The 23,439-nt window shown below is 43.0% G+C and overlaps 1 protein-coding gene across 1 annotated transcript in view; it reads left to right on the top strand.

Moving 5' to 3' along the window:
- LOC126253358 (uncharacterized) overlaps positions 1-23,145 on the top strand; it is a 214,097-nt gene extending 190,952 nt beyond the window's left edge. Inside the window, exons 4-5 of the mRNA XM_049954631.1 lie at positions 12,135-12,344; positions 22,864-23,145. Of these exons, the coding sequence (XP_049810588.1) occupies positions 12,135-12,344; positions 22,864-22,937 (284 nt within the window). The 3' untranslated portion in view covers positions 22,938-23,145. The remainder of the gene's footprint in view (positions 1-12,134; positions 12,345-22,863) is intronic.
- The last annotated feature ends 294 nt before the right edge of the window (positions 23,146-23,439 follow it).

Here is a 23,439-nt window from a genome sequence, read left to right as displayed (position 1 = left end):
ACGTCTCTCTAGACCTGCCGTGTGGTGGCGCTCGGTCTGCTATCACTGACAGTGGCGACACGCGGGTCCGACGTATACTAATGGACCGCGGCCGATTTAAAGGCTACCACCTAGCAAGTGTGGTGTCTGGCGGTGACACCACATACCCATTCTTCAGAAATACAGTCTACAGGTGCTCGAGTTCTGTTTGTGAACTATCGGTGTCAGAGATGACGTGGGCTTGGCGGACCAAGGTCTTCAAAACACGCATCGTTTGTGTCGGATGGTCGCAACTAGCGGCTTGCAAGTAAAGTCTGTGTGAGTGCGCTTTCTATACACTGAATGACCGAGGTGTACTCGCTCTTACGTCGCACCAAGATGTCTAAAAACGGCAGGAAACACTCCTTCTCCAACTTCATAGTAGATTTTATGTTTTCGGTTGTGGAGTTCAGATGTTGTAACAACTCTCGCAGACGATCCAAACTATGAGGCCAAACAATAAATGTATCGTCAACATATCGCCAAAATACTGTTAGTTTACAAGTGGCTGAGGTGAGTGCTCGCTGCTCAAAATCTTCCATAAAAAGATTGCCCACCAGGGGAGACAAAGGACTCCCCATAGCGAAACCGTCTGATTGCTCATAAAACTCGTTGTTAAATGAACAATATGTAGAGGTGAGGGTGTGCTCAAACAGCGCTGTAATGTCAGCTCCAAACCTACTGACAATGGGATGCAGTCAATCCACAGGAGGTATATTTGTAAAAAGTGAAACCACATCAAAACTGACCAACAAGTCATTACTTTGCAGCGGCAATAACTTAAATCTGCTGATGAAATCACTAGAATTCTTTATGTGATGTGGACATTTTCCTACCATTGGTTTCAGCAAAAACGCCAAGTTTTTTGCTAAGTCGTAAGTGGCTGCTCTAAAATCCTCACAATTGGACGTAACGGCATGTTATCCTTGTGGATCTAAGGCAGTCCATACAGCCTAGATGGAACTGAACTATTTGGTTTCAGTCTCTTAATTACCTCCTTTGGTAAGGAACTGTTAGAAGCACTGCTGTTTTTCCGCACCACTCGCGTAGTAGGATCCTTATCAATTTGGCGATATGTTGAGTCGCTTAACAAAACATTGAACTTATTAATATAGTCCTCCCGTAGCATTAAAACAGTAGCATACCTTTGCCCGATTTAAGTACCACTGTATCCGGGTCTGCTCGCAAGTTACAGAGGACTGCCCTCTCCATAGGCGACATGTTGCTCTTCGGCGGTGTAGCTCTTGTCAACACACGACAAGACTCCCCGCGCACTTCCTCAGCTTCATCTGTAGCAAGACGGCGCACAGATTCTTCGATGGAACTGACAAAGTCCAGTTGTGGTGGTGAAACAGGTGTAGTAGCAAAATTGAGACCTCTTCCTGATACAGCCGTAGTCGCATTATCTGTGGGTTTGCCCGTCAAGTTAATAACGGATCGTCGAGTAGGAACTTCCTCCAGCATCTGTGTCGAAAGTCGGTCGAACTTGGCCATTTGCCTCGTCGTAGCCTTGTCGTGGCTCCAGTTTGCTTTGGCCCATGTCACACCATCCACCCAGTCCCAAGACAACATAGACAGTCTTGCTGTCAATTCTTAATGAAGATAATACATGTCCTCCGATACGGAATCCAGTTCTCCCCAAATTTTGTGGAACGATATATGCGCAGGGAAGGTTTTAAATCTCACAACCGCAAAGTTCATCGGCAGAAAGGGTAAGTGACGTTTTCTGAGCACTTCTCGGCCATATTAAATTGTGACTGGCCTTAGAAAATCTGAGGGGCATGTTGTAACAGCTGCTCAAATGTCGACATCGGCATCCCCGCAAATTGGTGGAACTGCGCGATCCAATCCTAACCGGGATGCGACGTACCTGCAAAGCCTTGTGGGCTCACTCCCTAACCTAACCCGGGCGATATAAGGTCTAGGCGCGGAATTACACGGTGTGAAGTGATGCTTGTAATGACACCTCTAGATGTGCCTATTTTTTTGTCCGGTAAGCTTATTTTGAAATGTTATCTACTCACTTTCAAATAAACCAACATGTCAGTCATTTCATATCTTCTGGGACCAGGAAATTTAGACATTATCCTCTTGATAATTTTTTCTGTGTAATTTAGAAGAGTACACAAACTCAATTAGATTGCCTGTAAACTGAGAGTATGCAGATTTACAATGCAGCACTTACGTCAATCGTAGGTACAATAAATCTAAATAATGTACCCCTACTACAGGTGGTTAATTTTAACAAATAAAGTTCTTAATATAAGAATAAGTTTTATTGGCCGGTGGTGTTAAACTGTTTGTAATTAAGTGAATTGAAATTTAGCTCGGAATGGCAAGTACACTATCTAAAGAAAAGAAAAAAAAATGGTTCAAATGGCTCTGAGCACTATGGAACTTACATCTATGGTCATCAGTCCCCTAGAACTTAGAATTTCTTAAACCTAACTAACCTAAGGACAGCACACAAACCCAGTCATCACGAGGCAGAGAAAATCCCTGACCCCGCCGGGAATCGAACCCGGGAACACGGGCACGGGAAGCGAGAACGCTACCGCACGACCACGAGCTGCGGACAAAGAAAAGAAAATACGTGGAAAACACACCAGGCGGTGTTCTCAGTTAAAATTAATTGAAGTCAAATTCTACACTGCACTAATCTTAAGTGACGATCAGTGACGAAAATAATTAAAGTCCCTCCCGCCAAACTGAGTTAAAAATCAAGCTCTGTGCAAGTAACACAAAGTCGACATCGGCTTCACTCGCGAAAGTACAAATTCTACGAAACAGCCAGCGGGAATAAGACAGAGCCCTCACCACTGCAGAATATGTCGGAGTCCGCATTTGCTTCGCTTCGCGAAAATTTCTATCAGCGAGAAGCGTGCGACGGGATAACCGCTCAGACTAGCATAGGCCTTGCCTCTGCTGACGCGTCGCGAACAATGTGAAAGAGTAAGATTGTCGCCGCCCACGTAAGGCGACAGCGCACCGTTCCCGGAAAAAAACAAGACTCTACGTCAATTAATGACTTCATGCTATCACCAGCCTCTCTTATATCTTTTTGTATCCAAATGCAATTAAAAATGGAATCTGCCATTAAACGTACAAAACAGACATACTGAATTCTCAGTACAGTAGCCTGCGCACAGTGTAACTTCAAAAAATGGTTCAAATGGCTCTGAGCACTATGGGACTAAACAGCTGAGATCATCAGTCCCCTACAACTTAGAACTACTTAAACCTAACTAACCTAAGGACATCACACACATCCATGCCCGAGGCAGGATTCGAACCTGCGACCGTAGCGATCGCACGGTTCCAGACTGAAGCGTCTAGTACCGCTCGGACACAATGGCCGGCAATTAACTTCAAAAAAATGTTCAAATGTGTGTGAAATATTATGGGACTTAACTGCTAAGGTCATTAGTCCCTAAGGTTACACACTAATTAACCTAAATTATCCTAAGGACAAACACGCTCCCATGCCCGAGGGAGGACTCGAACCTCCGCCGGGATCAGCCGCACAGTAACTTCAAACATGTACAAATTTTTTTAGTAGCACTAATCAAAACAGTGCTCGATCTCCGTGCGTTGACTAATTACAATATAGACATAGATGGCTCATCTGTGTGACAGGAATTTTTCTGCCCTTTCCACTGCCACAATTGCTATTAACATAGCTCTGATCGTTTCCTAATTATGGAAAAAGCTATGCGAATTAATAAATAATTAATTAAAGATATAAATCTTAGCAGCTAAATGTTTTACTTGGTGTGTACTCACGTCTGCCCACACATACTCCCTTGCTGTCTTGGACAAAGTGATATGCTAATTTTAATCAAAAGTTCAGTTAAAATGTCTCTCACAGGTCAATTAAATATGTCATGAAAGACGTAAATAGCTCAGTCTAGGGGCATTTTGATGAGTGCTGGAGATTATTTACTAGCTCGATCTTTTTTCTGTAGTAAAATATTTAAAAGTTATTAATTATTTAATGGGTTTCAGTTAAACAAATTTGCTCCGCGCTATACCTCTCCATCCACATTATCGCAAGAGCGTACCTGCATACCAACAGAATCGCCATTACTTCCTCTTTTACGCGATTTATGGTGCTTCTCTTTATCTGTGATGGTTAACACTGCACACGCGCAAACGTGAACAACGTAAATCTGCCCTTTTGCGCCCGCCCCCGGGCGGAACTGACGTAGTCTGTGGACCGTTCAAATGTGACAGGAATACGTGCGGGCCCACAACCTTGCTACTGCGCCCAGCCTATGCATGCTGCCACACCAACAAGGCAGCCGTCAGAGGTTCATTCGCCTGGCTCTCGTGACGCAGAACGCGCGATCCATATCCAGAGTTTGATCAAAAATAATAATCACCATATTCAGATATAACATGGCGTGTCACAACAGCCATTTACATATCAGAATGAAAAATGCTGCTATCATAGCATAAAAAGGGCGAATATGTCCTTGGTAGAGTTAGGGACGTAAAGGAAGGCAACCAGTTTTTCGACTTACCTGGCAGTTTCAAAGACATTTAAATCAAAGCATCTTAACATATTCGCGATTTTTTACTTGTTACTATGTATCAACAGCCATGTCATGTATCGTAATGCATCATCAAGTAAAGCACTATGATATATGATGTCGTCATCCCCCTTCGCCCAGGAACAAATTCACTCCCAGAAATTTCCCCCCTCCCCCGTCCCCCCAGAACACCTTTTTGAGCTATTACATGTGTGCTCTTCAGCCATTGGATACTACATATTTTTTACTATTGCTGGCGAATCTTCTGGATTCTGGGCACAGTATGAGGGACTTAAGACTACAAACTAAAACATGCAGGTGTGCCAACACCCTGCAGCTAAGGGAGCTCACTGCCCTGGGCCTGTTGGATTAACGCGTAAAAATTGCGAATTTAAATGTTTTTGAAGTTGCCATAGAAGTCGAAAAGCTATTCCCCTTGTTTCACATCCCTAACTCTGGCCAGGACATGTTTACTGTACCCTAATTTCGACATTCTACCGCCATAGTTTGGCAACCGATTTAGATTTTTGTTGACTCGGGCGACGGCTAATCCGGTATAGATTTTCATTGTCTTTCCAACCATGTTGCTTATGTCGTGACAATGTATAAAGCTTCCATAAAACAGCAGGACGATGATTAATTACACGTGTTTGTCTACCTTCTTACAAAATTTGAACAGATTCTCACAAGTTCAAAACATAGAAGGAGCTAGCGTAAAAACAGTCACAAAAAACGTGTATTTTGCACGAAAAATCCGAATGAAGCTAAATTTTTAAAGCAAACATTCAATTTTATCGTAAGAACACATTTTTTATATGTTTGAATCACTTTCAAACATTTCCGCGCGTTCAGTTCACGTAAGAATGAATTGTACGTGCTACATTTAACTCGACTATAAACCATCCTATCTCGAGAACGGATAAAGACCATTCGATAGAAATCTTGATTTTACTTTATCCGTTCGTCCACCTTAGTGAAAATCTTGAACAGTTTCGTACATGATTAAACTATACAAATGGCGCTATTCGTAAACTTTCCAGAAAACCTGTTTTTTGCACGTACACTATGTGGTCAAAAGTATTCAGACACCTGGCTGAAAATGACTTACAAGTTCGTGGCGTCTTCCATCGGTAATGCTGGAATTCAATATGGTGTTGGCCCACCCTTATCCCTGATGACAGATTCCACTCTCGCAGACATACGTTCAATCAGGTGCTGGAAGGTTTCTTGCGGAACGGCAGCCCATTCTTCACGGAGCGCTGCACTGAGGACAGGTATCGATTCGGTCGGTGAGGCCTGGCACGAAGTCGGCGTTCCAAAACATCCCAGAAGTGTTCTATAGGATTCAGGTCAGGACACTGTGCAGGCCAGTCCACCACAGGGATGTTATTGGCATGTAACCACTCCGCCACAGGCCGTGCATTATGAACAGATGCTCGATCGTGCTGAAAGATGCAATCGCCATCCCCAAATTGCTCTTCAACAGTGGGAAGCAAGAACATGCTTAAAACATCAATGTAGGCCTGAGCTGTGATAGTGCCACGCAAAACAACAAGGGGTGCAAGCCCCCTCCATGAAAAACACGACCACACCATAACAGCGCCGCCTCCGAATTTTACTGTTGGTACTACACACGCTGGAAGATGACGTTCACCGGGCATTCGCCATACCCACACCCTGCCATCGGATCGCCTCATTGTGTATCGTGACTCGTCACTCCACACGTTTTTCCACTGTTCAGTCGTCCAGTGTTTACGCTCCTTACAACAAGCGAGGCGTCGTTTGGCATTTACTGGCGTGATGTGTGACTTATGAGCAACCACTCCACCATGAAATCCAAGTTTTCTCGCCTCCCGCCTGTCATAGTACTTGCAGTGGATCCTGATGCAGTTTGGAATTCTTGTGTGATGGTGTGCATAGATGTCTGCTTATTACACTTTACGACCCTCTCCAACTGTCGGTGGTCTCTGTCAGTCAACAGACGAAGTCGGCCTGCACGCTTTTGTGCTGTACATGTCCCTTCACGTTTCCACTCTACTATCACATCGGAAACAGTGGCCCTATGGATGTTTAGAAGTGTGGAAAACTCGTGTACAGATGTATGACACAAGTGACACCCAATCACCTGACCACATTCGAAGTCCGCGAGGTCCGCGGAGCGCCCCATTCTGCTGTCTCACGATGTCTAATGACTACTGAGGTCGCTGATACGGAGTACCTAGCAGTAGGTGACAGCACAATGCAGCTAATATGAAAAACGTGTGTTTTTGGGGGTGTCCGGATACTTTTGATCGCGTAGTATACTTGAGCGTGAAGTCTGAAAGATGCATATAAAATTGGTGCCATTAGCTGAGCATTAATTTCAGCCCAATAAACACCTTTTTCGACAGGAATTAATCGATTCGCACAATTTGCCTAGGCTCCAGCTCTGGTTAGTCGTTCAAACCTTGCTTAACACACTGTAACTTAGCTACCGTGGGACAGATGTTCGAAAGGCCCTACATATGGTTGCTTGTCCGAGCTAAACCAAAAACTTTTTAACCCCATGTTCCTAGCTTAAATAGGAATCTGACAGCAAGACCTACCTCCCATTTCCCCCCCCCCCCCTCCTCCCCCTTCTCCCACCACCAAACCGCGATTCCGAGCGCGGCCTCCTCAAAATATGTATATTCTTTACAGCATTTCCGTGCTGTAACGATTACTGGTTACGTGAGACGTCACGGAGATCATGTGAGTATAAACCATAAAGCGTGCAATTAAAGGCAACACGAAGTACAATGAAGTAGCTATCGGGAAAACCATTTGTTTTTGGACTGATGTTTGCAAGGATTGTTTCCTTATATCATTATCCCCTATCAACACTTCCGTTTGTAGCTGTAATGTTAAAATACCCTGTACATCTGACTACATCTCAGGTGGCGTGCCGCGCGGGGTAGCTGCATGGTCTAGGGCGTCTTGTCACGGTCCGCGGGGCTCCCTTCGTCGGACGTTCGAATCCTCCCTCGGGCATGGGTGTGTGTGTTGTCCGTAGCGTAAGTTGTTTTAAATTACAGGGTTATTACAAATGATTGAAGCGATTTCACAGGTCTACAATAACTTTATTATTTGAGACATTTTCACAATGCTTTGCACACACATACAAAAACTCAAAAAGTTTTTTTAGGCATTCACAAATGTTCGATATGTGCCCCTTTAGTGATTCGGCAGATATCAAGCCGATAATCAAGTTCCTCCCACACTCGGCGCTCACTGCAGGCTGACCCGTTGATTTCCCCTTACAGAGGCATCCAGAAGCTTTAAACTGCGCATACCATCGCCGAATGGAGTTAGCAGTTGGTGGATCTTTGTTGAACTTCGTCCTGAAGTGTCGTTGCACTGTTATGACTGACTGATGTGAGTGCATTTCAAGCACGACATACGCTTTCTCGGCTCCTGTCGCCATTTTGTCTCACTGCGCTCTCGAGCGCTCTGGCGGCAGAAACCTGAAGTGCGGCTTCAGCCGAACAAAACTTTATGAGTTTTTCTACGTATCTGTAGCGTGTCGTGACCATATGTCAATGAATGGAGCTACAGTGAAGTTATGAAATCGCTTCAATCATTTGTAATAGCCCTGTAGATTAAGTGGTGTGTAAGCTTAGGGACCGATGACCTAAGCAGTTTGCTCCCATAAGAGCTTACCACAAATTTACAAAATTTACAGATGCTGTGGTTTCAGCCAACCTAAAGGACAGTGATCCGTTATCCAATCCCGTTTCTACACTGCACTGACACCTATGTCATCATAAACTCCAGGCACATGGCTCGCTAGTACAGAGTAAGCCGAAAAATAAGTGTCGTATGTTCTGCATGGAGACTGATGCTATTTCTATGGCCTACAACGTTTTCAGCGATTACTGGCAGCGGAGTTTCTTCCAAAGAACACCTGCAATATGGGATTTCTGTCGTTAATAATTTTCAATGGTGGAGCGATGTTTGGTAAAGACATCGTCATAAACCTACATAATGGTTATTTATGAACGGTTGAATCGTCGTATCAGCAACGGTGTGGCAACTGCGTCTGATGGTAATCAGTGGTGACCACCTACATGGATTGGACCATCGTATTTTTTATTTTTTTTTGTCACAGTGCAGTGGCGGCTCGTTGAAAATTTTAGTAATGTGCTACAATATTGCAAAAATAAACACAAAACAAATTCACAAAAAATATATTAAGTTAGACTCCCCCAACGACGAAAAAGGGTCCATATGTAGCGGTTTTCTACTGCACAATTTATCTATAACTCTGGAGTTGAAATGATCAACGTTGGTTAGCAGATTCTTCTCAGTTCTCATGCATAACCACACCCTCGGAATTCACGATTTGGATACAGCGGTGAAATATTTATGACAAGGAAAAATACGAAAGTCATTCTTGATCATGGAATCTAATACAAACGTGGTGAATGAAAAAAGTATTTGCATACAACAAGATCCAAATACTTACTTCAATCCCGTAAGTCGACGTCTCTAACCACATGGCTATGCCGAAAACACACAACATCTCACAATATTATTATTTATGTTTGGAGATCCTGAAGGTTTTTACTGATGACGCATCATTAACCGTCATTTAATCATAGGAAATGATTCCAAAGAAGACGTGTTTGCGATAAGTCTTCAATGCGCCAAAAACGGCATTCGTAATATAAATCTGCACATGGGTCGGATACGGCGCTTTTCGATTGGCCTTTCAGTTCTGACTTTCCATTGGTCGCTTGGTAGGAGCTCGTACGGTATGGTTGGGATATTGCCAGACCTCAAGTTATTTCTGTGCTGCTGCGAGGATTATAGCACAGTTACTGCCTGCAGAAATGATGTCACATCAGTGCATGCACAGTTGCACGCAGACAGCTACTCTTCCTTGAGTGGACCATGTTGTTGTTGTTGTGGTCTTCAGTCCTGAGATTGGTTTGTTGCAGCTCTCCATGCTACTCTATCCTGTGCAAGCTTCTTCATCTCCCAGTATGTACTTGCAGCCTACATCCTTCTGAATCTGCTTAGTGTATTCATCTCTTGGTCTCCCTCTACGATTTTTACCCTCCACGCTGCCCTCCAGTACTAAATTGGTGATTCCTTGATGCCTCAGAACATGTCCTACCAACCGATCCCTTCTTCTGGTCAAGTTGTGCCACAAACTCCTCTTCTCCCCAATTCTATTCAATATCTCCTCATTAGTTATGTGACCTACCCATCTAATCTTCAGCATTCTTCTGTAGCACCACATTTCGAAAGCTTCTATTCTCTTCTTGTCTAAACTATTTATCGTCCATGTTTCACTTCCATACATGGCTACACTCCATACAAATAGTTTCAGAAACGACTTCCTGACACTTAAATCCATACTCGATATTAACAAATTTCTCTTCTTCAGAAACGTTTTCCTTGCCTTTGCCAGTCTACATTTTATATCCTCTCTACTTCGACCATCATCAGTTATTTTGCTCCCCAAATAACAAAACTCCTATACTACTTTAAGTGTCTCATTTCCTAATCTAATTCCCTCAGCATCACCCGAGTTAAGTCGGCTATATTCCATTATCCTCGTTTTGCTTTTGTTGATGTTCATCTTATATCCTCCTTTCAAGACACTGTCCATTGCGTTCAACTGCTGTTCCAAGTCCTTTACTGTCTGTGACAGAATTACAATGTCCTCGCCGAACCTCAAAGTTTTTATTTCTTCTCCATGGATTTTAAAACCTACTCCGAATTTTTCTTTTGTTTCCTTTACTGCTTACTCAATATACAGATTGTGGACCATGGTGTGGCTAAAATCATTTCAGCTCTCGACATAGCAGTTTTCAGTTATAGTGGAGACAGCGCTATAAAACATGCTTTCGTCCATTTTGTTTGCATACCAGCAAGCATTCAAAGAGAAATGGCGTAATTACAGTGCATTTTCTAGCTCGCATTCGGAAATAAATAACATAATTTAAGTGCTATATTTACAGTGTGCTGTAGCACATTAGCACATGATCAGTAGTCACACTGACACAATGCCATAAAGGGCAGGTGTATATGGTATTCCTCCTGAACACTCTGCCTCCTTTGCTGGAGAATGTACCTTTAGGAATTCACAGGTAACGTTGCTGATGCACAATACACCACAAGCCCACATCCTTCATCAACCCCTCAGCAACATCTTCCCCAGGAAGAGTTCCTTGTTCATGGCCCCTTGGTCACTGGACTTACACCCCCTCGATTTTTACATGTGAGGGATGCAATCAGTGTTGTGTGTGCTGAACCAGTTCTGATGTGAAAGTACTAGAACTGTGTGTTCTTATTGTTGTCTGTGCTGCTAACTGGCTGCAACCCGGAGCGTCCCAAAGAGTGAGGCAATCCATGATGCGACTTGTGAATGCTTGCATTGCGACTCACTTTGACAATCTCTTGTAACTTAGAAGAAACTAATGCTATGTAATATATAATGTACACTGAAGAGCCAAAGAAATGACCTCAGATGTTAAGTCCCATAGTGCTTAGAGTCATTTGAACCATCTGAAAGCCCGTATCGATGATGTTTCGTTGAATGCTTCGCACGCTGACACATTTTTGCGCCCCTGTTACGTCTGCCACAGACTGCCCCTGCCAGGCAGACTACACTCAAGACACCCCTGTGTACAATATAACATACACAAGCACTTGCAGGCGGAACCAAGAGGAAAACAATTCTTCAAAACAAACAGAACTTGCTAGAGACTAATGCGAACCTTTTTCTGCAGAGGTCGCCTCACAGATACAGGGAAAGTTGGAGTACTCCGCCGGCCTCCGCGGGCTTTATAAGGCCAGTGCAGCAGCAGTACAGCCAGTTCATCGCCGAGCTAGGACGAGCTCCGACAGATCTCACCGACGCTCTCGATGAATGGTTGTCTACAAGTTATTTGTTTTTGTGTATATAGTGATTGTTCGAGAAGTGTAGTTCGGTTTCAATAAACGACATAGTACTGAGTGTTCTACAATACTGAGTATTCTTCAGCCCCAGTATTGAAATTTGCAGTAATTTGCGTAATGGTTGCACTTCTGTCATGTTGAACGAGTCTATTCAGTCGTCGTTGGTCCCGTTCTTGTAGGATCTTTTCCCAGCCGTAGCAATGCCGGAGATTTGATCTTTTACCAGACTCCTGATATTCACGGTGCACTCGTGGTCGTACGGGAAAACCCCACTTCATAGCAACCTCGGAGATGCTGTGTCCCATCGCTCGTGCACCGACTATAATACCACGTTCAAACTCAGTTAGATCTTGATAACCTGCCATTGAATCAACAGTAACCGATGTAACAACTGCACCAGACACTTGTTGTTTTATATAGGCGTTGCCGACCTCAGCACAGTATTCTACCTGTTTACATATCTCTGTATTTGGATACGCATGCCTATACGAGTTACTTTGGCGCTTCAGTGTAGAAAGTCCATTTCTCTTAGGGTGAAGTGCAACTCAGTAATGGCTCTGCTTTCAAGCTACTGACCTATTCACGTAGGAACCACCAGCTTCCCAAAATAAGACAGCCGGTGCCTCTAGTGTACACGCTTGCATCTTCCTTGCGCAGGTGACATAGACGTGCAGGGGGGCAAGAACTGGTCGGTGCGCGTCTTCAACTGGGTGCTGGTACGGCGCAACCCGGCGACTGGCCAGGTGGAGGTGAAGCTGCAGGTCCCGGGACTCTTCTCCTCCCCTGCTGGCGGCAGCGGCGACTACGATGACGACATCGACGCGAGTGACAGCGGACGCGAAGCGAGATCGACGCGCCTCGAAGAAGGTAACTAGCTGACGATCTGGAATGAGCTGGCGAGGTCGGAACTTTTAATTGGAGGCTATTGTCAGGAACTTCACATGACACTAAACCAACATATCCACCACAGAACCCTAGCAAGCCACAAAACCAGTCTGACTCCATATAAAGGACGCACTCGCTGCGATATGACTCTCTAAAAACTCCTTAGGCTGCCAGCTATGTCAAGTGGTTATGTGTTGTTGTCGTCTTCAGTCCGAAGACTGGTTTGATCTCAGTTCTCCGTAATAGTCTATACTTTCCAAATCTCTTCATCTTTGCATTATGAATGAAGCCACTTCTATTTCAACCTTCCTTCTCCAGTCAAGCATTTGTCTACCTCTACACTTTTTACTCTGCACCCCTCCTTCCATTAAAAATTGACAATACCTTGTTACTTCAGCAAGCATCCTACCAACGATTCTATTCTTTTAGTCAACTTATGCAGTAATTCCTTTTTTCCCCTACGCGATTCTACTATAGCAAATTATTTCAAAAGTCTATATTCTCTTCGGCTACAGAAAAGAGAAGGGAGATGAGAGAGAAGTGGCTAGCTGACAGGGAGAATGAGCAGAAAAGGGAACATTTTATCAACATCAGAAGGAAGACAAAGCGAATCCTAAGAACAGACAAGAGAATATATCTAACCAGTTTGCTAGAACAAGTTGAGGCACAGAGCCAAAACAAGAACTCAAGGCAATTCTTCCAGTACATAAAAAATCAGAAACGTGGATTTCAGGGCCCAACTTTTTTCATTAGAGATAAGAACGGCAACTTGATAAATGACAAGGAAAGAATTGTAGAAAGATGGAAAGCATACTTCTCAGAACTGTTGAATAGCCCAGACCAAGATGGGATATTACCTGCAAACACTGCGGACGAAAGGAAAGATGAAGAAGAATGGGAAGTTAGTGAAGAACACGTGGAAATCGCAATCAAAGGACTCAGAAACAACAAAGCCCCAGGGGAGGACGGAATAATATCAGAATTAATCAAGGAGGGAGGTGAGAGCTTACACTTAGAGATATATAAACTGATCCAGTTGATATGGGAGAAGGAGACACTGCCAGAAGAATGGAAATTGGCTATAATATGCCCAATATACAAGAAGGGAAGCAAAATAGAATGCGGTAACTACAGAGGAATCAGCTTGTTGAATGGAACGTATAAGGTGCTGTCCACCATTATCCTCAGAAAATTGCAACCATTCATAGAGAACAACATACAGGAGTACCAAGCTGGCTTTCGACCAAAGCGATCGACAATAGATCACATTTTCACACTAACACAATTGTTTGAAAAACATGGGGAATATGATACAGATATCTACAGCCTGTTCGTCAATTTTCAACGTGCTTACGACAGCATCCACAGGAATAGCCTATACAATGCAATGCGGGACTTCAGAATCCCTGAGAAGCTAGTGAGAATGGTGCAAGCTTGTATGGCAGGGTCAAAGGCAGCAGTACGTTTCTGAGGAGCCACATCAGAAACATTCGAGATTGAGATAGTCTCAGACAAGGGGATGTTCTCTCATGTGTTCTGTTCAATGTCACCTTAGAGAAAATAATAGAAGAGTGTAGGCAACAGGAGTGGGCTGGAGTAGAGATGGACGCTAACTTCAATTGTCTCATATATGCAGATGACATAGTACCATTAAGTGAATCAAAGCACGAGTTGTAAGAAATGTACCAGAAAATGGACAATAATGCACAGAAGGTAGGGCTCAAAGTGAATCGACACAAAACAGAGTTCATGCAATTAGGAAGAAGACAAGATCAGGTAGAATTTCTTGAGACAGATGGCAAGAGGTTCGAGAGAGTAGGCCAGTTCAAATACTTGGGATCTTGGTTTACTACAGACAACAACATAAAAATGGACATCAAGGAAAGAATAGCAGTGGGAATGAAATGCATGCATAACCTCAGAGAGAGACGCTCGGCTCTAAATCGATCTCAGTGAACACGAAGATGGAAATCTACAACACAGTGATATGCCCAGCAGTAATGTACGGTTCGGAAACATGGAACATGACTAAGCGAGAAAGGGAAAAACTATTAATATTTGAAAGAAGAGTAATGAGGAAGATATGGGGACCAGTTTTAGATAACGGAGAATGGAGGAGGAGGAAAAACGAGGAAATCTACCTTCTGATGCGACAACCAACTATGCTACAGAAGATAAAGAGCAAAAGAATACAATGGGTGGGCCATGTAGCCCGTATGCCAGATGGAAGAGAGGCGAAGATGGCACTAGCGGGGAAACCAAAAACCAAACGCCCCATTGGACGACCAAGGCAGCGCTGGATGGACGACCTGGCGAAGGACCTAGCAGCCCTGGGAATTGAAGACACCTGGAGGATCCGGGCACAAAACAGGAAGGAATGGAGGCAGTTTGTGGAAGCAGCGCGTGGTCTGCAGGGCCTGTGATCGCTGAATATCTATCTATCTATCTATATTCTCTTCTTGTCGGAATCGTTTATCCTCTTTGTTTCACTTCCACGGAAGGCTAAACTCCAGATAAATACCTTTAGAAAAGACTTTACAACACTTACGTAAAGTGGCTTAAGCTGTTAAAATTCTTCTACTTCGCAAGTGCTTTTCTTGCTATAGCCTCTCTCCACTGTACATCCTCTCTACTTCAGCCACCATCAGATATTTTGCTGCCCAAATAGGGAAATTCATCTACTACTTTCAGGGTCTACTTTCCTAATCTAATTCCCTCAACATCACTTAATTTAATTCGACTACATTTCATTATTCTTGTTTCGCGTTTGTTGATGTTCATCTTATATACTCTTTTCAAGTCACTGTCCATTCCGTTCAACTGCCCTTCGTAGTCGTTTGCTGTCTCTGACAGAACTACAATGTAAGCGGCAAACATCAACGCTTTTATTTCTTCTTCCTAAACTTTCATTCTTACTCCAAAATTTTCTTTCGTTTCCTTTATTGCTTGCTTAATGTGCATACTGAATATCTTGTCTCACTTCCTTCTCAACTACTGCTTTCGTTTCGTGTCCTTTGACTCTTATAACTGCCGTCTGGTGTCTGTACTAGTTGCAAATAACCTTTTACTACTTTCAGAATTTCTAAGATCACTCAACATTATCAGAAGTTTTTTCCTAAATTTACAAATGCTGTAAACATAGGGTTGCCTTCCTTCAGCACGTAGTCTAAAATAAGTCGTTGCGTTAGTATTGCCAAGCATGTTGCTAAACTTTACCAAATTTTCTATTCTTCTATGAATAATTCTTGTTAGTATTTTGTAACCACCACTTATGAAACCGATGGTTCGGTAGTTTCACGTCTGTTGGTACCTCACTTCTTTGAAATTCGAATTAGTACATTCGTCTTGAAGTCGGAGGGTATTTCGCCTGTCTCGTGCATTTTGCAGCATACCAAATGGAACAGTTTTGTCGTGACTGAGTTTCTCGAGGATCTCAATAATTCCGAGGGCATGTCGCCTACTCCGTATCGGCGCCGGGCACCTTGTTTCGAGTTAGGTTTTTCACTGCTCTGTCAAATTCTTCTCGCAGTATAATCTCTCCCATCTCTTCTTCACCTATTCTCTCTTCTCTTTCTATAAGACTGTCTTAAGTTTTTTTCCCTTATATACACCCTCTGTATCTTCGTTACACCTTCCTCTTCTTTTCTTAGTACTGGCTTGCCACCTGAGCTCTTGATATTCATACAGCTGCATCTGTGTTCTCCAAAAGCCTCGTAATTTACCTATAGGCGCCATGGTGGTGCTACAGAAAATGCTGAAGATTAGATGGGTATATCACGTAACTAATGAGGAAGTACTGAATAGAATTTGGGGAGAAAAGAAATTTTTGGTATCACTTGACTATAAGAAGGGTTCAAATGGTTCAAATGGCTCTGAGCAAAATGGTTCAAATGGCTCTGAGCACTATGGGACTCAACTGCTGTGGTCATAAGTCCCCTAGAACTTAGAACTACTTAAACCTAACTAACCTAAGGACAGCACACAACACCCAGCCATCACGAGGCAGAGAAAATCCCTGACCCCGCCGGGAATCGAACCCGGGAACCCGGGCGTGGGAAGCGAGAACGCTACCGCACGACCACGAGATGCGGGCAGGCTCTGAGCACTATGGGACTTAACTTTTGAGGTCATCAGTCCCCTAGAACTTAGAACTACTTAAACGTAACTAACCTAAGGACATCACACACATCCATGCCCGAGGCAGGATTCGAACCTGCGACCGTAGCGGTCACGCGGTACCAGACTGTAGCGCCTAGAACCGCTCGGCCACCCCGGCCGGCACTACAAGAAGGGTTCTGTTGATGGGACACGTTCAGAGGCATCACGAAATCATCAGTTTAGTGTGGAGGGAAGTGCGGAACTAAAAATAGTACATGGGGAACAAGAGATTAGTACAGTAAGGAGATTCAGAAGGATCTAGGTTGCAATTGTTACTCGGAGATGAAGAGGATCGCAGAGGATAGAGTATCATGGGGAACTGCATCAAACCAGCCTTTGGACTGAAGACATGAACAACAACATAGGTACCATCTATCTTTCCACTAGTTACGCATGATTCTGCAGCTTTTCATTTGTCATGTAGCCTTTCTTCCTTAGCTATTTTGCGTTTTCTATCACATTTATTTTTTAGACGTCTGTGTTACTTTCTGCGTGTTTCATTTGCTGCATTTTTATATTTTCGCCTTTTATCAATTAGTTGCAGTATTTTATATGATATGCAGAGATTTATATTAGGCCTGCACTTTTTATCAATGTGATCGTCTACTGTCTTCACTGTTTCATCTGTCAAAGCTACCTGTACGTCTTCTGCTGTTCTCCTTTCCCCCGAATCAGACCAACTGTGGATAATTACACCTCTGGAATCCTCAAAAACATCTCCTTTATTTCTTACCTTTCTTCAATTTCTTCGTTTCAATCTACAGTTAATAGCTAATAAATAATGATGAGAGATCACAGCTGTCCTGTAAACGTCTTAAAGTTTAAAAATTTGGTTTCGAAAACTCTTTCTTACCGTTTCACAGCGTGAGGCAACATATATATAAATTATAAATTATATAAATATATCGATGTCCGGTTTTCATGAAGTTTGAGCTGGGAATATGGCGAATTTCCTGACGTTCGCAGTAATTTTTTATTATTTACAGTCGCCGTTTTACGACATCGGCTTTGATTGTTGTTGTTGTTTTTTTTAATGGAGGTTTATATTTTTTTCTGCGGAATTCGAAAGAATCTTCTCAGAAAACTTCATCAACATATGAAGGGCTTATTTCAATAGTGGTACAAGTCCATTTTTGTTCATTGTGAGATGCAGAGTTCTAAAGTTAAATGAGCGCCGAAAATTCTGCAGTGAGATACCAGAAATATCCAGGCATATGGCTTCTTGCTAGATGTGAACTTTTCTTTCTGTTTGTTTGGATCATTAATTGCAGAAGAATTATAAGCAGAAAAGTGGAGGTAATGGACTTGTACCACTATTGCAATAAGCCCTTCATATGTGTGGGACTTGATCAAGCGTCAAGATAACAGCGCCGAAAATCTCTGCTCCGGTGCCAGGAGAAGAGGTTCCGCATACGTTTGCCCTACTGTGCCAAATGTGAGCAAGCAAAGCACGTAACTCAGGTACAGGTCGTATGTTTATAAACTGTAGCAACAATGATGCACGTTGAATTTGATCTGGAGTAACGGCAGCACAGACACGGCTCATAATGAATTTCATGCCTTCGGAGATCGTCGGTATCTCCTAACAGACCTCTCCTCCTACTTTTCGCCACAGATAAAAGTAGGGAACTGTCAAGTTTGATGAGTGTGCAGAACATTTTCGTTTCCTGAACGACCATGCTAATGTTCTCCATGTATCCTCTTGAGAGGGTCTGTCATTACATCTATATCTACGAGTACATCTACACATTTCAAACGACCGTGAATTGCAGAGGGTACCTCCCGTTGTACCAGTTATGAGGGTGTCTTCCCGTTCCATTCAAGTATGGAGCGAGGCAAGAATGATTCTTTCAATGCCTCTGTGCATACTGTAATTATTCTAATCGTGTGCTCGGGACCCCTATGTGAGCGATACGTAGGGGGTTGTAGAGTATTCGTAGAATCATCACTTAAAGCTGGTTCTTGAAATTTTATTAGTAGACGTTCTTGGGATAATTTATCTCTAGTTTCAAGAATCTGCCAGTTCAGTTTCTCCCGCATCTCTGTAACAGTTTCCCACGGATCAAGCAAGCCTGTGACCATTCGGGCTGCCCTTCTCTGTATACCTTCAATATCCCCTGTATGGGTCCTACGCATTTGAGCAATATTCTAGAATGAGTCACACAAATGATTTCTAAGCAATCTCTTTTGTAGATTGATTGCACTTCCCCAGTAATAAAACGAAGTCTACCACCTGCTTCACCCACATCTGAGTCTATGTGGTCGTTCCATCTCATATCCCTGTGAAGTGTTTCACCCAGGTATTTGTATAAGTTGGCCGATTCCAACAGTGACTTATTGATATTATAGTCATCGGATACTACGTTTTTTTCGCTTTGTGAAGTGCACAATTTTTGATTTCTGAACATTTAGAGCAAGTTGCTAATCTCTGCACCACTTTGAAATCTTATCAGTATCTGACTGAATATTTATGCATCTTTTTCCAGATAGTACTTCGTAATAGATACCTGCAGCATCTGTAAAAAACCTGATTTTACTATTAATATTGCCTGCAAGGTCATTAATATACAACATGAACAGAAAGGGTGCCAAAGTACTTCCATGGGGCATACCCGATGTTGCTTCTACATGTGACGATGACTCTCCATCCAAGATAACACGCTGCTTACTCCCTACCAAAAAGTTCTCAATCCAGTCACAAATTTCGCTTGACACCTGGTATGATCGTACTTTTGACAATAATTGTACGTGCAGAGTCAAATGATTTTCGGAAATTAAGAAATACTTTTGTACAGTGGGAGGAACATCCGTCGTGTTTGTACCGCACTGATTGCCCATGTCTGGTGGGACGTCTTCCAATAACTGCATCATGCAATGATGCCTCAGGTTTTCTGCTAAGTAACTCCTCTCGAAACAGCATCCCACTAAATAAAAAAAAGAGTTGCCAGTTCACCTGATGTTGCTATCACCTTAGGTAACCGGGATATGCAGGGCTCTGTTCGAAAAGAATTAAAGAATTGCTCGATGTAGTCATAGGGTTGAGCTGCATATCAAGCGCAGCTGTTTACTCGTTGCAAATATAGCTGTGTTGCGGCAGTGAGCAAAATACGAGGTTACTGATGTGATTATTGGACTAGATTTGTGATTGGATTCACCATTCCTTAGCAGATAGACTGCAACACGTCATTATTAATGGGACGAAATTGACAGCTGTGTAGGTAATTTCGAGAATACCACAGTACAGTATTCATTTCTTGCGTGCGAAAGACGTTAAATCGGTCCGTAAGCGAAGTTTATGGAGAAAACACAATCAGCTATGGAATGTTAGTATGATAACAATAGCAGTGTTCATGATGAACTGAGATGTGCGCGATCGTTCGTCGTCACTGGACATTAGATATAGACAGTTGCCGTAGGTCGAGAAAACAGACACCTTACAATTTCGCCCAAATCTAATAAGTTTCCTCGCGTTTCGAGAAGTGAAAGACGGCGGTAGTGGTCACAGTAAGTAAGTGGCAAAAACGCTGACTGGGGACCACAAAACCATTCGAGTGGCCAGTGTTTTGAAAATGCTGGAGCGATGAATTACCGACAGTTTAAAAATTTATACCGAATCGTCACTGGAGACGAAACGTTGATGCTTCTTATTAGACAATGGCGTCATAACAATGTCTGACAAACCAATCTACACATTTTTCTGAGAACGGGAATCAGTAATTTGCCGTTCATTGCGAGAATCGTCTTAATATTGGTAGAAATTATGTTGAAAAGCAAGTTACGGTACCAGTTTGCATGTAGTGATAAAATTGAAACCCCGTGACGCGAAACTGCACAAAATCTTTATTTGGCTAAATCAGACTGGCGTCTAGCTCGTTTAATAGTCTTACACCAAATAAGGTATAAGAGAACACAGCGTTCCGTTATGAAGTCCGTGTAATCGAACAAACAAAATTGTAGTAATTATGAAACAACAAGAGTCCAGGTTGTTTAGCTAACCAGTGATTTTGAAGCGTGAGTCATCAGGTGATAGACAGTTCGGCCACTTGCCATGACGGAAAACTTAACGGGCCACAGCCTGCAGCGCAGAATAATAGACTGAGGCACTTAAATCTGGTAATTCTGAGAGTACTACAGTCATCGACGTAAATCAGCCCAAGACTGAGGATTTCAAGACATAGCAAAATAATGGACCGCCGGCGGATTGTGGGTTGCCGCCAGGAGAAAAAGCAAAAATGGACCTAACATCGTATAAGGTAAAGGAACCAACAGGTACCACTGTGACAGCATCAACAAGGGCCAGCAGCAAAGTTTCTGCAGTACTACACTCCGCTTGAGAAGCAGCGAACTCCCCTAAGTATCGCCCATGTAAGGCCCGTCCTATGAAATGTTATCGGAAGTCCCATAGGTAAGATATACCGGTATAACCAAATACATACTCAGCATACTCACTAAAAAGGAGTATACGAATACACTTGACGTGCATCGAAATATTTTATGGTTTAGTTTTGAAAGCGATAGCGGACTGTGCTACGCAGACAGTGAATAAATGACAAATAATATCTGCAGGTCACGAATAAACTATGAACAGACGATGTGAGATGTATACAACAGAATATATATTGTAATATTTTGCGTTTAGTGCGAACCAAAGTCGCAATATACACACATCGAAAAAGGTTTTCCATCACCCCGGTTCCCAGAACTCCTGAAGATAGACACAGTCCCTTTGACTGTTCAGAGATGTCACTAAACCCGCCCAAAGGTGCAAACAACTATGCATGAGCAGTGCCTATCAGACGGAGGGAGTCCGACAAACGATCGCTGACAGTCATTGCACAAGGAAGGAGGTACACGCCACATGTTTTGTGTAGTTCAACCATGCCTAGACGGTCAATACCGCAGTTCGATCGCTAAAGTGCCGCTGGGGCTGTCTGGTGCTCATCTTTCTCCTTAGAATCGAAAGTTCACGTGTTACGACCAATAGAGGTGGGAATAAGTACAGAAAAGGTGAAGGATATATGTTCTTCAACAAGCTCACCCTGCTTGAAATGAGTTGCAAAACAACATAAGTCCCCATTCATTACATTTCAGTATACCATAAATTTTCGGCTGTCAGCTGATATTTTAACACCCATGTCCAGTTAGTAATCGCTACCCACGGTTTAAAAATTAGGTTTTCATGAAATTTTTACCAAAAAAACTGGTGATAAAGTGATTTTTCTCAAAACAATCAACAGAAATTGAGCTCCTTTACATCTCAAGTCATTGTTTTAACAATGCACTTGCACGTGTCTAATATACAGGGTGGCAATTATTGAACTATATAAAAAAACAGTTATAAACTACGGCGTCCACACACTTTATTCGACATGTAAACGTCACTACAGGTATTCGGATTTACGTTATGACATGTTCGCTATGCCTGCCATCATTGGTTGATGTGGCGCAGACGGATAGCGAAATTCTGCATGACCCGCTGGAGTGTCGGAACATCGATGATGTCAATGACCACCTGAATGGCTGTTTGCAGCTCAGCAATGGTTTTGGGGTTGTTGCTGTACCCCTTGTCTTTGATATAGCCCCACAAAAAGGAGTCGCATGTGTTCAGCTCTGGATAATATGGCGGCCAATCGAAGCCCATGCTAGTGGACTCTGGATACGCCAGAATGCGGTCCCCAAAGTGCTCCTCCAGGACATCAAATACTCTCCTGCTTGGATGGGGCCGAGCTCCATCTTGCATGAACCACAACTTGTCACAATCTGGGTTCCTTTGGATAATGGGGATGAAATCATCTTCCAAAACCTTCAGGTAATGTTGGGTAGTCACCATGCCATCAAGGAATATCGAACCGATTATTCCGTGAGTTACCTTTTGAGGATGAAGAGACTTCTCGATCGCGAAATGTGGATTCCCAGTCCCCGAGATGCGGCAGTTTTGCTTATTGACGAACCCATCCAAATTAAAGTGAGTTTCTTCGCCAAACCAAACCATACTGCGCATACTAATTCCCATCGCGCCCCGCGGCCAACAGTGCAGTTTGAACATCTTAACTCAAACCGTTCAGAAGTTACGACGATTTTATTTCAATAATTGTCACCCTGTAAAAAGTTGCGATTATATAAGAAACACACTCGGGCATGGATGTGTGTGATGTCCTTAGGTTAGTTAGGTTTAAGTAGTTCTAAGTTCTAGGGGACTGATGACCTCAGATGTTGAGTCCCATAGTGCTCAGAGCCATTTGAACCATATAAGAAACACAACACGTTCAGTCAGTGAGTGCTGTGTTAGCTTGCAAGAGCACATAGTAACGAAAACCCTGTGTGAGCCCAAATGCTGCTGCAGGTGTTGCCAGACACCCAGAGGACGTCTCCAGCGGTTTGTCGTCCCCAGAGTACTCCCAGAGTGGCGCCAGCTGAGGGCGACTTCTCCAGGTGGGAAACCACCAGCAGGAAGACGCAAGCCAGCCGGGACACATTCATGTGGAGAGGCATTATTTCATTTCTAACTGCTTGTGAATGGCACACATATTTACTTGGCCTTACGAACGGTACTAAAACAGCATTGTTCTGAAATGTAAAAATTTTATACTTGTCTACATTAATGCAATACTGGACTTTGTTTTGACAGCCTGGATGAGACAAAAAAAATTCAAGTTGTAGTTCTCTGATTCAAGCTTGTTGTATTTGGATTTAAATTACTTTTACCGTGTACATATATGTTTCATTGTATTTATGTATACTGTTTATGACCTGGTTACGTGGTTACATACTCCATAGCTTGTCAACATAATAAACCTTGTTAAGCAAAATGTATCATAAGTGCAACTGTTATACTTCAGTAAAATTTATAGACGATGTTTTTAGTTAAAAAAACACTTCTAACAGTTGAAGTATTATGTAAGACAACATTTTCGTCATT

This window comes from Schistocerca nitens, chromosome 4 (assembly GCF_023898315.1).
Source record: "Schistocerca nitens isolate TAMUIC-IGC-003100 chromosome 4, iqSchNite1.1, whole genome shotgun sequence".
In the NCBI taxonomy this organism is placed as follows: Eukaryota; Metazoa; Arthropoda; class Insecta; order Orthoptera; family Acrididae; genus Schistocerca; species Schistocerca nitens.
This window is presented reverse-complemented; position numbering and strand designations above follow the sequence as displayed.